This window comes from Myotis davidii, unplaced genomic scaffold, assembly GCF_000327345.1.
Source record: "Myotis davidii unplaced genomic scaffold, ASM32734v1 scaffold265, whole genome shotgun sequence".
NCBI classification, from domain to species: domain Eukaryota; kingdom Metazoa; phylum Chordata; class Mammalia; order Chiroptera; family Vespertilionidae; genus Myotis; species Myotis davidii.
The window spans coordinates 4,914,208-4,930,086 of NW_006296627.1; the positions used below are offsets into that span (position 1 = coordinate 4,914,208).

At 40.1% G+C, this 15,879-nt stretch overlaps 1 protein-coding gene across 1 annotated transcript in view; it reads right to left on the bottom strand.

Moving 5' to 3' along the window:
- Nucleotides 1-4,591: 4,591 nt before the first annotated feature.
- MTCH2 (mitochondrial carrier 2) overlaps nt 4,592-15,879 on the bottom strand; it is a 17,164-nt gene continuing 5,876 nt past the window's right edge. Inside the window, exons 6-13 of the mRNA XM_015569555.1 lie at nt 14,209-14,266; nt 13,900-13,951; nt 13,414-13,473; nt 12,455-12,548; nt 11,479-11,526; nt 10,459-10,526; nt 7,981-8,056; nt 4,592-5,303 (exon numbers count right to left, since the gene is read on the bottom strand). Of these exons, the coding sequence (XP_015425041.1) occupies nt 5,217-5,303; nt 7,981-8,056; nt 10,459-10,526; nt 11,479-11,526; nt 12,455-12,548; nt 13,414-13,473; nt 13,900-13,951; nt 14,209-14,266 (543 nt within the window). The 3' untranslated portion in view covers nt 4,592-5,216. The remainder of the gene's footprint in view (nt 5,304-7,980; nt 8,057-10,458; nt 10,527-11,478; nt 11,527-12,454; nt 12,549-13,413; nt 13,474-13,899; nt 13,952-14,208; nt 14,267-15,879) is intronic.

Genomic DNA, 15,879 nt, shown 5'->3' on the forward strand with positions numbered 1-15,879 from the left:
AATACTCCAATAAGGTAATTGCTCTCATTTAGAGGTGAGGAGCTTGCCCGAGGTATCACAGCTAAGTGAGCTGGAAATGGTTCCCATCTCACCATCCTGCTACCTAGTATCCTATCCTCCATGAAGTCTTCCCCATGTTCTCCCAATGGGATGTGAGCTTCCCCTCTTGGGAGCCCATGGTGCTTGGTTTCAGCAGCTCCTGGCACATACTGCCTTGTACCATAGTCACCACAGCGTGTCTCCAGAACTCAGTGTCTGTCCTTTTTCAGTGCACCAGGCTTTGTTCTACATATGGTTCCATTTAATCCTCCCACCATTCCTCTTTTTTGTTCTTGTCACACCACATCCCTCCCTCAGGGCACAGCAAGTGCCAGGGAGGACAAGGAGAGATTTACTGCACGCTGTACATTCTCCCGACCCTACCACAGGACTTTGCCTTGGCTACACGTTTAATAACGGAGGGCTGCACTTATAAACTCTAAAGTTTAAGTCCCTTGGGGGGAGGAAAGGCATGGAATACCAAATTCCAGTGGGAGGTGAGCAGTATGCAGTGAGGTGTGGCTGTTGTTTCCGTTTTCACCTTCTCTTTTCATTTTTAGCCAAAGGACATTCTCCTCAGTCTTTCTGACGCCAGGAGGGCAGGGCCCCAGACTGGATAGAGAGTAGGTACAATTCTGTTTCTTGTCCTTATTTGACCTTTAGCTCCTCATGCTAGTCTGTCTGGAAACAAGCTGCAATACCAAGTAGACTTTCCGTGGAAATGTGGCATGACTAGAGAACATTCTTCTGGCTGCCTTAGTGAGCAGGAATTGGTGTGGAAAACTTCCTCTTACCCACTGTCATTGTGGAGACTTTGGGAGGGGTGGGGCTTGTTTCAGTATTTGCCCTTCCTCTCAGGAAGCTGGTGAGTCTTTTTCACAGAGAGGAAGGGAGAGGGATAGAGTTAGAAACATCGATCAGCTGCCTCCTACACACTCCCCACTGGGGATGTGCCTGCAACCAAGGTACACGCCCTTGACCAGAACCGAACCTGGGACCTTTGAGTCCGCAGGCTGATGCTCTATCCACTGAGCCAAACCCGTTAGGGCTGGTGAGTCTTGAACAGCACCTCCAGGTCACATTTCTTTTTCTCAACCTGTTCTCCTTGACATTCTCTAAAGCCCTGTTATCCAAACATACTTTGGAGGGTGATAGTGACCTGAATCTATTTGAAAATACTCTTTTTCAGGGCCGTAGTAAGTTGGGTCAACAACTGTAGTTTTAAAATTTGCCTAATTGGTCCCACACTGGAGATTTGGGCCTGGGTTGCAGAGGAATGCACTATAAGAGCAAGGCAAAATGGGCTTTCCAAGATTTCAGCTTGTGGCCATGAATCACGGAAGACGAGTACAGTGTGTGGGGGCCTCCCCAAGACATCTCTTTAGGCAGCAGACTGATGAGGAAGCTGATTCTCAGGGACAAAGTTTGTTGGAAGGAAAACACTCAGTTGCTTTAGAAATTTAATCAGTCACCTTCAAAAATATTCTGAAAAGGCATTGGTTGGTGGCAGAGGAACCTTTCATTTGCCAATTTCCCCGTAAGACAAAAATCAGAGTGCAAGATTATCTCAAGTCTGAAGAGACAATAGGATGTGGGGCCAATGGGGGTGGGGGTAATGAGATGTCACGTGACATTCTTAGATACCCGAAAAATCTCTGCAATGGAGATAAACGCTCATCTTTGTCTATATTTAAAAAACAAAAAACTCCAAGATTAAATTACTATGGCATTTAGAAAGGCAGCCTGAATAAAGCCCCCCAGTATACAAGAATGTTCTAGAAAAATCCATCAGAGGAGCTGACACATAGATCACTCTGAAGAAATGTTATCCTCCAAAAGCGGTAGAAATCAAATAAGGACTGATAGTACTCCTAAAGAGTAAATCCTAAATACACAAGAACTTCGCTTTCCAGCTGCATAAACCATCATAACAGTCTGGGTGGGCCATGGCAATCGTATCTATTTTCAGTTACTTCACCTGTTTATCATTCTGCTGAGGCAAGAACTATGTACTTCCTGATTTAAGACCATTCTGCTCTCTGAAAGGGCGAGGGCTATGCCCTCCATCTTACCCCGGATCCTCCATTTTTGGGCAGCAGCCATTAGCCATGTGCTCAGCAAGGAGCTTCTTCCCGGAAGCCCAAGCCTCTGCTAGCCACACTAGGGTTTCTTTAAACTAACCAATGACAATCAAGGGAAGTGCGCGCCATAGACACAACCACATCCTTGCGCCTGGCCAATTGGCAGGGCCCACAGTCCTCTCTCCTCCCCTTATTGCAACCCTCCTATAAAACCCCTCTTCCCACAGGGCTAGCTCTCTCTGCCCCTCCCCACCGCCGCTGCGTTGGCGAGTGTGGCTGACGGGGAGCTCAAGCTAGCTTGAATAAAGACTCTCTGCTTTTGCATCGGATTCGGTGCTCCCTGGTGGTCTTTTGGGGATCCTGAAATCTGGGCTTAACAGTCCTAGGGGAGGCCTGTTCTTCAGTTCACTGCTTTCACTAAGAGCTGGGCCTTTTTCTTCAGATGGATGACTTACTTACCATTTGGTTCATTTGGCTGATTTTTTCCCTCAGCCTCCACGAAGCAGTAAATAGACCTTACAATTTGAAACTCGGGTTTGAATGCAGCTTTGAAACCTGCTCTGCAGTTTTGAATGAGTAATTTAATCTGAATCTCATTTTCTTTATTTCCACCAAAGATTATGAGAAAACTTATGCAACAGGCTTGGCAGTTATTACTTCCTAAAGCTCTCTTTTCCTGCTCCCTCACCTTAGACTGACCAACTGCATGTACTGCTGCTCCTTGATCAGCTAGTTTTTCTATAAAGTCCAGTGTTTTAGGGAGCCTGTGTAAAAAGGCTAAAGGTAATTATTTTCACAGTATTTCAAATCAGAGAGAAGTAATGCCCTGCTGGGTAAGCCTTGCACTTGGTTTTGGATGTAGTTTCCATTTTGTCACTTCAGTTTATACTGTAATTACGGGACTTGGGGGAAGGGAGTTTGAAGGCAAGTACCTTCAAACTAGGATTATGAGTGAGAGACTTCACAAGGAGATCACACAAGAGCTGATTCTTACTATAGAGGACAAATGTCAATGGGAGAAAGAGAGGAAGACAGTTCTAAAGTAGGTCACAACGAAGCCAACATATGTTCAGGTAACAGTAAGAAGCTGGAATGTAGGGTTATGTTTAAAGTTTATTTCATTGTAAGGTTGCTTTTACAACCACCCCAAAAGTTCCAGGAAACCCCTCCTTCTTTTCTTCATTTAATCAAGGCTTCAATGACCATCACACTCCCTAGAGGGGGATATTTCCTGGCACTTTTGCTCATCACTGCCAAGGCAAAGCACTTGCCCAGTGTCACGGGTGCGGTTTACTAGATAACTCTCATATAACTCTATATTACACATATTAATGAGTCAGTTCATTATTTTTACATATGTATCTTAAGAGTACCTTTGAATTTACTAGCCCCTGAATAAAAGTTCACTTTTTATTCTATGAATAGTCTTTAAACTTAATGAGGAACATAGGAATAGCACCCTTTCGGACCTATTGCTTGGATGTAATCAGATTGCCTAGACTAGTACTTTGAACAATTCCAGGCCTTGGTGAAATACTTTAGCAGCCCAACTTGCACAGGCAAAACCAGAGTCTTGGCGCCCTCTGGTGGTAGAATGGTCCTTACAGTCAGACTCAACTAGGAAGGGGCAGGCGTGTATGAGCACAGAAGCCACAGGATAATAAACATGGCACATTTTCCTAGATCATCTTTACTTGAAGATTTTTTTTTTGGGAAAAAGATGGGTAATGCAAAACATTTTTATATTAAAACAAATGCATATAATATTGAATAGAATATAAAATTTACATTACTTTTTAAGACAAAGTAAGAGACATCAAAGACATTTCAAGGTAAGCTACTCATGAGCTTCAGGCTGATTCCTAAACCCTGGGGAAGGAGAGACCTGCATGCTCAGTCGGATATCCTGGGGGCTGCTGCTTTCATAGAGAAATCTGAGAAGCAGCAAATTAAGTGCTTACTCATTTGGCAACATCCTAGTGGGTTACTTAAATAAGTAAAACAACATGCTTTCTCATCTTGGAGCATTTTAACCTGCTTTTAAAAGTCCTGAGTAAATAGAAGCTTTATACTTGAGTTGAAATTCATTGCTTCCTAAAATGATTTTTTTCCCTTCTATAAATGCCGTTAACATGCCTAACTGAGGGTATGACATGCGAGGTGGTCAATATCCTAAGAACCCTGTGGACTGCATCACCTGATAGGAAGTTACAAGTTCACTTTCCAAGGGTGTCATAAGGAATGAAAAACAAACTACTCACCTTCTGCAACAAAAAGGAAACAAAACAAAAACTGAAGAACAAGAGTATAGACAATTAGAACTATGTAATGATGTCATTTAGGGACTGGAAAACACTTAGCTTTTAGAGAAGGGGCTACTGCTGCAGCATTTGCTTTTCATATTTTAAATAACAAGAATTTCTTTTGGGGGAAAAAAGCCAGTATGCTTCTTTTCCAAATCTTGCTTATTTTCTATAATTGTCTTTTTTTTTCTTCTGTTGACAACAATTTATTACTTTGCAATAACAGACTGAAGGTGTGGATGCTTCATGTAGAGATTTTGTAGGGTGATTTAGCAATGGATTGTCTCTTTTATGAAGTATGAGAGACAGGATTAATAAAAAATGCTTAGAAGCATATAATGGGAGGCAAATTCTGGAGGATACTGCTGAGTTTTTAGGGTGTACTAAAGAAAGGTCATTCATGACCTCCCATACAGTTTGCCTTACTATTCTGAAATTTTACAGTATTTATCTTTCTTCTTGGGACTGTACTCTTCATTTTACAAAGCCTTGAATTGAGACCAAATTACATGACAATAGTTAGGAAAATGCAACTATTTTTCCCTGTTTAAGTACATAAAGAGTCTGGAGCAAAAATGTACAATTTCAGAATAACTAAAGGGGGAATATTAGTGGTAAATTATGCTGTGCTGGGAAAAAGAACAAAAAAAAGAGGCAGACACCAAATACCTCCATTTTCCCAAGATTAAATGATTATTAAAAAAGCGTGCCACACTGTATAGAAATCAACATTCTCTCCCATAATTCTGTGCATCTGGGACTATAGAAATGTCACTGTCCCTGTCCCACATCTTCAAATTAACATTCTCAGGTCACAACAATAAGTCTTCCCAAAGGGGACCTTCCGGAAAAACAAGCTATTTCCTCGGCTCATATTTCCCTGGAAAACAAATAAATACAAATAAAATCTAGTGTGAAGATGAGATCAGCCGGTCCAAATCAGTAGCGATGCTTCTAGACACGTTTCTAGGAGATGTAACTAAGCAGCTAGGACAAAACCAACAATCACTAAGAGTAGCAATTTGTACTTTCTGACTCATGCTAAGCTTTTGTGGAACTAACTCCAATTTTGCCACATGGATAAGGCAAAACATTTCTTACTTATTTAGACAAAATTTCTGGACTCTGGCTCTGACACTTGCTGGCTGGGCTATGAAATGAATCACTATATATATAGAGTGCTGAGAACAGTCCTAACAGTCAGTAAGTGCTAGCTTTTATTTATTTTTAAAAATACATGTCTTTATTGATTTTTAGATAGAGAGGAAGGGAGAGAGAGAGATAAAAACATCAATGATGAGAGAGAATCAATGATCGGCTGCCTTCTGCACGGGGATCTAGCCTGTAAACTGGGCATGTGCCCTGACAGGGAATCGAACTGTGATCTCCTGGTTCAGAGGTCAACACTCAACCACTGAGTCACACTGGCCAGGTGCTTTTATTTATTTTTTAATGGAATGGTCAGGTCTCTAGGAAGTGGTTATACAATCTTATAATTAAAGTAGTAATGTGTGAGTTTAACCCCTTCCCCGGCAGAAACGTGTATACTCGTTTTCACAAAATGTTCTTTTTCAGTCGTCGACGAGTATACTAAGAAAATATGGTAAAAAAATATGGTTTATAGGAAGACGAGTTACAAACTGTTTTCATAACCAGCATCAAAAATACTATATAGAAACAAAATTAAAAAATTAGTCTGAAAAAGAAACATTTTTAACAAAAAAATTGTTGGGGAAGGGGTTAACTGAGTAGACTGTAAAGTTAGATAGCCTACACATAGATCCCACTCTCCCAAATATAGGTTGTAAACCTTGAGTTACATAATTGGTGTTATTTAACTGTCCAAAATCCCAGTTTTTCCCATATGTAAAGTAGGATGATAGAAAATGGTTATTTTGCCCAGCCAGTGTGGCTCACTTAGTTGAGCATCATCCGATGCACCAAAAGGTCACACATTCAATTCTTGGTCAGGACACATGCCTGCATTGTGGGTTCCATCCCCAGTAGAAGGCATGCAGTCGGTAGCAGATCTATGATACTCTCTCATAATTGATGTTTCTATCTCTCTCCCTCTCTCCCTACTTTTCTCTGAAATTAATAAATATATTTAAAGGTGGTAAGAAATATATACATATATATTTAAAAATAAAATTATAATAAAAACATAAAGAAAAAAAAAGGCTCTAGCTGGTTTGGTGCAGTGGATAGAGCATTGGCCTGCGGACTGAAGGGTCTCAGGTTCGATTCTGGTAAAGGGCACATGCCTGGGGTTGCGTGCTCGATCCCCAGTGCAGGGTGAGCAGGAGGCAGCCGATCAATGATTCTCTCTCATCACTGATGTTTCTACCTCTCTCTCTCCCTCTCCTTTCCTCTCTGAAATCAATAAAAATACACATTTAAAAATAAAAAATAAATAAAAAGAAAGAATTCTAGCCTGGATTCAGGAGGGGCTTGTTGTGTATGCACACTGAGCATAAACAACTACAGCAGTACTGAGCTTTATGAACAAAGGCCTTTCTCATATGTATCACTAGTGCTATAAGATAATGAAACAGAGTTTCTTCATATATTTTCTTCTACAATCCTATAAAAAGTGCTACCCACTTGCCCTGGCTGGTATGGCTAAGTGGGTTGGACCATTATCCTGTGCACTGAAAGGCTTCAGGTTTGATTCCTATTGGGGGCACCTATGTGAGGCAACCAACTGATGTTTCTCTCACACATTAGTGTTTCTCTCTCCCCTCCTTTCTCTAAACTTAGTAAAAAAAACATTTTTGGGTAAGGATTGAAAAAAAAATGCTTTCTACTCAAAAACAGCTTTAAACTGATGGCAATTTTAAGTGGTCCTGTGTTAAATTTAGCACACAGCCAACCATTACTTTGGTTCCTAATAAAACTTTGCCTAGAGGGATCAGGAATTTTTGGTTGCAGATGATATATCTCACAGCAATAACAAACAATAAATTGGAGTCAAAACAAAATGATTCACTAACATACGTAGGAGAAGTAACTAAATGACTAGGACAAAACTGGGACTAAGACTCCAGCAGTAAGAGACCAGGTCTATCAACATCATTGTGAACAAATAATGACATAAACAACTTCTCATTTCTCCGTTTACTCTTATCACACTGTGAGAAAACACTTGAATACATAAGGAGGTTCTGAGAAGTTACAAAAAGGTGAAGTGGGGGAAAAAATCTGAAATCAAGGCTATCATTTTCACAACCAGGATAAGCGTTTATCCAGAGCCCATTTGTAATTTGAATGTGATAACTCAAAAGGCATCTGGAACACATCTAGGGATTCCTGCTTCTTCATTACCCCTGCTGATTTCTAAGCAGCATATTTTACTACTATGCCAGATGACATATGGAACACTGTCAAGGGCACAGTAATTGGTAGCTAAAAGGTAAGCTACAAGAATTAACCCGGGATCCCAGAAACATTATTTAAGAAAACAAACAAGAACAAAATAAAGTAAAATATATGGAGGAGGCGGTGTGTGAAGGGGGGAAGAATAGGGGCAAGAGTGGAAGAGAGAATGAGAGAAGTACCTCTTTTTGTAGCATGCTCCAGCAATCTATCCAAGAAGTATATATTGGGGAGTAAGGAGGGCACCCACCAGCAAGCCTGAAATAGAAATAAAGATGAGCCATTCAAGTTAATATTCACAAAACATTCTCTCAAGAGTCCAGTAAATCTTTGTTAAAACATTCTACTGCCTAGAAGTTTCTGAGAGGCAATTTTAGTTCTAATAAATTTCCCTTATATTTATGTTTTGAAATCAACGAATAAACTTTAGTTATGTATTTTCTAAAACATCTAGGTTTTTAATTTGTGGAGATATGAAATTCTAAAACACATCAAATATATAACTAAAGAGTAGGAAAATGGGATTTAAAAACTAAGTGGTATTTAAAAGCACCTAATGAGGGAACAGTGGCTCTTTTTCGTCCCTGGCTGCCTGAAGGTCAACCTTCATCATGAATGACACAGGAACTATATGGATCAGGAAGCTAATGACCAACAGACTACTTCAGCAGAAGCAAATGGTCATTAATGTCCTTCACCCTGGAAAGGCAACAGTACCCAAGACAGAAATTTGGGAAAAACTAGCCAAAATGTGTAAGACCACACCTGATGTCATCTTTGTGTTTGGATTCAGAACCTACTTTGGTGGTGGTAAGACCACTGGCTTTCGCATGATTTATGATTCCTTGGGTTATGCAGAGAAAAAGGAACCCACATATAGATTTGCAAAACATGGCCTAAATGAGAAGATGATGACCTCAAGAAAACAGAAAGGAACGCAAGAACAGAATGAAGAAAGTCAAGGGGACTGCAAAGGCCAATGTTGGTGTTGGCTAAAAGAAGGAGTAAAGGTTCTGCAGGACTTTATCTGTGGTGATTGTGCAGATTTTTCATGAAAAGATTAATAAACTAAACTTTTATGTAAGGGGAAAAAAAAGGTACCTAAATATGACAATGGATATAACAGTGGTGACTACATGCTCTTACTCACGTATAATCACTTCCTCTCCAAAAATTATAAGGAATAAACACACTTAACTTGTCCTTCAAGTATGCTCTGGGCTAAAATATGGGAGCTACTCTACAAATCAAAGCAAACAGAATGTAACATGATATGAAATACTAGAGGCCTGATGCACAAAATTCGTGCAATGGTAGGCCTTCCTTCTCCTGGCTGCCAGCACCCAGGACTGGGCTTCCCTCCTGGATCGATCACTCCTCCCACCCCAGGCAGAGGGAGGCCCTGCCCACCCGACGCAGCGCTACCGGCCGGGTAGCCTGGGTCTCCCTCTTTGGGGTGATTGCGGAGCCCCCTGATCAATTGCCCTGCAGAGGGTGGCCTGGGTCTCTCTTTGCGGGGAGATCATGGAGCGATGGCGGGGTCCCCTGACCAATCGCATTGCACCCGCCTTGGCTGTCCTGGCACCAGTGCGTGTCATAGTGTGGTCGTCCAGACGGTTGTTCTGCTGTTTGGCTGTTTGGTTGATTTGCATATTATGCTTTTATTATTATAGAAGATTATTACAGATGACAACTGTGCTCAAAACTCCATACAGTTTTCCAGTTGCTATCTCGTTGGAAAACAATGACATACACGTCCAATGGTATATTGTATCAGGTACTGTATTAGAACAGAGTTCTCCTGAATCGAATCAAGAGGCAAAACCTGTTTCAACTTGGTATGGTCACCTGGCATCTAGAAGCTTGAACTCAATGGTGTCTAGCACCACACCACACCACACCTATCCTTCCTGACCAATACACTAAAAGGTTAAGAAACTTTCCATGGACCAAATTCCCCATTTTTCTTTCTTTAAAACTCACTTTCTCCTAGGAAAAACAGGTACAGGTTGTCATTCAATCCCTGATATACCTGTTGTAACTTTCAAGAAAAAGAGGATAAAGATTTAAAATAATGGAAAGATGTAAAAATAGAATAATTTGGTAATTATCCAGTCCTTTTCGGAATAGGACCTATAATGGCAAGTGCATATTATATTTAAGGACTTGAAACATTATCTATGCTTTCCCTATTCCAAAAAAAGAATATGAGGTGGCCACTTATAATATAAACTAGAGGCCTGATGCATAAAATTTGTGCAAGAGTAGGCCTTCCTTCCCATGGCTGCTGGCATCAGCTTCCCTTCAGCAGGCACCCAGAACCTGGACTGGCTTCCCTCGGGCTGCCCGCAGGCACCAGGGGCCCAGGCTGGCTTCCCTCGGACCGCCTGCAGGCCCGGGATGACATGTAAGCCTGGCTTCCCTCCGGCCCCGGCTTCGTCAGGAAGGATGTCCGGAAAACGTCCGGTCTAATTAGCATACTACCCTTTTATTATTATAGATTAATGCCACTGCTGATACATGGGACATACAGAGAAAAAAAATTGGAAATCTAGTAATAGCATCAACTGTACTTTTCTCCCTGACATTTCCACCAGGACTACTCTGCCTGTCAAGCACACAGCAGCCAACTACCAGGAGAAGAAACGCAAAGCACTTACCCGCAGTTGTTGACAGCCATGAGATTAGAGACAAGCACAAAGGGATAGGTCAACATACTGGCAAAAAACTGGAAAACAGTAAAACAATAGCTAAGTTATTAGGTCATCAGTCTCCTTTCTTCTCTTCTTTCTTCTCCCTTAAATTCCTAGCGCCTCTGTGGTCAAATACTCCAATACTGGCTTTGCTTTTTCAGTATTCCAGGAAAGACTAAATGACCAATTTTCAGCTTGAGATGCTTCCTTCTCTTAATATACCACTATAGCTAACATATTAATAAAGGCCAGAAGAATTCCTTATTTTGTGATTGAGTCCTCATTCAAATAAAACTGAACTACAGTATTCAAGAGAAAAAGCAAATATAACTAAATACAATTTCAAAACACCCCTGAAGAAAATAAGAAAAAACGCTTGGCCAGTGTGCTCAGGGCTTGAGCATTGACATATGAACCAGGAGGTTAACAGTCTGATTCCCAGTCAGGGCACATGCTCAAGTTGTGGGCTCAATCCCAAATGCGGGGCATGCAGGAGGCAGCCAATCAGTGATTCTCTCTCATCATTCATGTTTCTATCTGGCCCTCTCCCTTCCTCTCTGAAATCAATAAAAATATATTTTTTTAAAAAAGAAAAAAAACATGAGTAGCCTTCCAAAAACAATGAAAATGACTTCAGAAGTCAACTACTGGAAGGCTCCATATGACTAAAGTGGGTGCCTTCTCCACTGTAAGACCAACGGGCTGCAGGGAGAAGCAGCCCTGAGAATCAGGGAAAGCGGTGATGAGAATGCCCACATCCCTCTCCTGAAAGCTGAACACCAAACCATGTGGGCTCATTATCACTGGTACTGTTATGTAGGAACTCTGGGCTATTCTGAGCTCTGCCAAACATTAACAAATCTGACTTTCCTGGGAAACATCTGGTTGCTTCAAAGCAGTGATAATACAGGCCAAATTAAAAAAAAAATACACACACATACAAAATTCCTAGAAGGTTAAAAGGATGTAAAAAAAACAGCAACTCACTCCTGTGACAGCTTGGGAATAACTCTTCATTTCATTCATGGTAGAAACCTAAAACAGGAAGGAAGCCTTTATTAGAATGAATAATGAGATGAAGTTGATATTAACAGCTACTTGTCCCCAACCATATCCATATATTCTATCTCTAAATTATCAGTTTGACAGCTTGAAAATTATTTTTGAGCATAAAACATAAAATACTGATTATGAACATAAAAAGATAGTGGTCAAAATGATGAATTTGATTCAAAATCAGTAGACATATTCACAGTAGATGAATTTATAAGATGGCTTAGGAACCAATGTAACAGCCTGAGGATTTCAAAAGAAAATGAGATTGTTAACCTTTCCCCATGTCCTAGAAATAAAATCTCCAGAAATTCCTTTTACCATATACCTCTATGTGCACCCAGCTGTGTTCCAGATGCTCTGGAAACCAGGCTCTGTACTCAAGAAGCTTACAGCATGGATTTAGTCCTATCCCTGGGTCTGTTCTATTTTCCACCATGCGAGGGACAGCTTGTGTACAAAGAGGCCCACAACTGCTGAAGTGGAGGAAACATTACTTCTAGGGAAGGCCGGCTCACCAAACCTTCCAGACTGAGGTTTCTAGAAAGCCCAATACAGGAGTTACCTTAACATTTCAGATTAGATAAAACATGTTGAATAACTACACAACAGTCCTGCTTCATGGTGGTCTCTACAATTAGCTATCAACAAAGAAGTGATCTCCTTGCAGCAGAGACAGGGATAAATCTCTTGGGCTTACTCTGCTACACCGAGGACTTTTTAGGTACATTTCTCTATGGTAAATAGTATGGGTCATTCTGTGCGCCTTTGAAAACTTGACTGATGTTTAGCTACATAATGATGAGCCTGGCACATAATAAACTGCCATCTTACTTTTTAAAGCCAACCTAGCTGCCGAGCGAATACAATAAAGTCAGCACTAGCACATCTCACCAAGGTCACAACCTACCCCACTGTCCAGTGCATAGGTATTGACGAGGTAGGCCAGTGAGTTACAGAGCCACAAAGAAATGATGTCACCTAGGAGGCGAGGAATAAGACCCCTACATGGAGAAACAATACAAATAAGAATTAAGAAGTGTGATGAATAAAAAGATAATCCAAACACTTCCCAAAGAATTAGAGATTTCAAAACATTCTAGAGAATGGAAAAGACATCGAATAACAGAACCTAGCCCTTATTCTAGTTGATACAACTGTACTTGAAGCTAATCTCTAATGACTTTCATTCCTATTTTTAAAATGCAGGCCAGCCATACCCCTTTAATCTATGGCCAATGGCCCACCTTACTATTAACAACTACTCCGGAGAAGAGACTTAAATACCTTTTTTGCTAAACTATATTTTATATTCAAAGTTGGCAGGGCAAAAGATGAAAAAAATTACAAAATGAAAATGATCCAAGCACAGGTACAAGTAAGAGACATAAAAAATCCATGTTTTGAGAGTCTCACTGATCTTTGTGGGGGAGCATGGAATAGTGGGACAAACATTAGTCTACAGACTGAAGACCAGACTCAAATGTCACATCTATCAGATCAGCTATATGACCAGCATCAAATGAACTTCCCAGAGCATCCATTTTAAAATATATATCTAAAATGAGAATAATATGGCTGTTCTGCCCATTTCCCAGAGTACTTATGACACATGAATAAAATCAATTATGTAGAAACACTCTGAAAATTAAAAAGAACCATTTACTAAATAATGCAGTTTTTACTATTAATTAAAAAAAAGAGGGTAGCAATCTTAAGTTCTTTCAAAGTAAATTCAAGGGAATTGATACTCCCTTGCAAAAACATATTCTCTCAGGATACACGTTAGATGATTTCCCTTTTTTCAAAAATTAATTTTCCTTATTTCCACTTACAAAAATCACGCACACAAATCAGCGATTTACTCACGCAAAAAATCCTATCATGCCCTCTTCCCGATAGATGGTTACTATGGAGTCACAAAGTCCACTAGGTACAGAGGAAAGAAAGGTAAAATACATTAAGATTCTTTTCAAGCTATTTTTTAAATATCCAATTATCATTTCTGACACGATCAAATCTCCCCTCCCCACCCCACCTCTTTTATCACTCTCACTCTGCAAAGGCGGTTGATTTTGGGCACAGAACTGAAGGTATTACTACCTAAGGATATTGTCACATGGAGCCACTTTGAGTTTTGGCTTCAGTGGCTCTGTAACTTATGAGGTCCCAGGTAGGCTCCTAAACCTGCCTGGGCCATTTTCTACTATTTTCTGGTTTTTATGAAGATCAAATGATATAAGGTATATGAACTGTTCTATAAACAGTAAGGCAACATAACAATGTAAAGCACTATTATTTTAATACTTTGGTTTCAACATATCTCCTTGAATACTTGAAAACAAAGACACTTACCAGTACTTGGATTCTCTGCCAATGAATTGTACCATGGATCTCAGAGTGATCACTACAGAACACAGAAAAAAATTTTTTTAAACCACACTGAGATAAATTTTGATAGCCCTGAAAAAAAAAAAAAAAGTTTTTCCCACCTAAGGCCACTTTGCTTTCTGGATAAATTAGATAAAAGCCAAAACATGAAGCATACAAAAACATGCAGGCAAGGCACTTTACTGAAATCCCAAGCCAACCATCTAAACAATCAGGAGAGATCATGTTTTAGAAGAGAATAAATCAGATTTCAGTTATCAATTGCAAACATACCATGGAAGGGATGTGTGATGAGGGTAGCAGCAGAACGAGCCATCATCTCTCGTGTTGTCTAGAAACAATCAACACACACTTCTGAAATCTAAATAAATGACACTCAAATTCCTGTGAGAAGTAATGTGGGTGGATATTGTAGAATAAGAAAGTGAGCAACCAGCACCCCTGCCCTGAAGTCAGGAAGAATAAGTAGTTTAAATAATTACAAGATAACACACCATCACTGTATCATACCTTTCATTCATGGATTTCAATGCTTAAAGTTTCTCGGCAAAGATTTATTATCTTCTCAATTTTTCAGACAAGAAAAACAAAAGTAAAGGAACAGGGAGGGCCTGGCCATTGTGGCTCAGTGGTGGATTGTCAACCTATGAAACAGGAGGTCACGGTTTGATTAGTGATCAGGGCACATGCCTGGGTTGTGGGCTCAATTCCCAGTGTGGGATGTGTAGGAGGCAGCCGATCGATGATTCTCTCTCATCATTGATGTTTCTATCTCTCTCTCCCCCACTTCCTTCCTCTCTGAAATCAATAAAATAAAAATAAATATATGAGGCCTGTATTCAGATTATTAAGTGGCTCTCTCATTGTGAGTGATTTCAGAGACTAATAAGTATGCTAGACAAATGTGAGGCTCAATTTTATCTGTACCAAATCTCTGGGAGAACAAACCTTTGATTTGTTTTTTTTACCACAACCCTATAACCCTGCAGTATCTTAGAACTGCTATATTTATCCTAGTTTATCTTTCTTTTTACAGGACTCCATATAAAGGTAGTAAAGAAAGCTAAATTATAATACTTGAAGGCAGTTACAAACAGATCAGGTCAGTTATTCATTTTTGCATGTAAACATCTTCAGTCACTAAGTTAAGACATTCCTCACTCCTATTCCAGCGGTAATTCTGAAAAGATCCTATGAGATGGGATGGGTAACTAAAGTTAAGGAAGACCAAATGCCTATTAATACATTTATCTCTACTTTTAAGGCAATTCACTCCAAAGAAAACCAAGTTGATTCATCTGACATCTAGACCTACAGTAAGGTTTGTTTTGGAATATATATTTTAGACGGCAGCACTTACTAGAAAATTGTGATCTTACTAAAGACAATTAGACAATGTAAAGACTAGGAATAAGAGTAGTTATGAAAGCCATAAATATTAAGTCAGGAATGAAACAGACTCCAATGGCAGAGTATAAAAGTGGGAAATGGGTCATGAGGAATCTTCCAAAGTCAGAATAATGTTGCAAAAGCATTTCTGGATATATATGAAACACACAAAGGGCGTGGCCACTATTTTAACATCTCTGTACTAGAGAATTTTAACTCTTCTCTTTTAGTAGAAACCTCTTCAATTTTAAAGATGAAATGAGTGGCAAAATTAAGTTTCCTTGAAATGTACATATTCATAACAGCACGCAATGCTTTTCTTCTCTCTCTTTTTATTTTATTTATTTTTTAAAATATATTTTATTGATTTTTTACAGAGAGGAAGGGAGAGAGAGAGAGAGAGTTAGAAACATCGATGAGAGAGAAACATTGATCAGCTGCCTCCTGCACATCTCCCACTGGGGGTGTGCCCGCAACCCAGGTACATGCCCTCGACCGGAATCGAACCTGGGACCTTTCAGTCCGCAGGCCGACGCTCCATCCACTGAGCCAAAC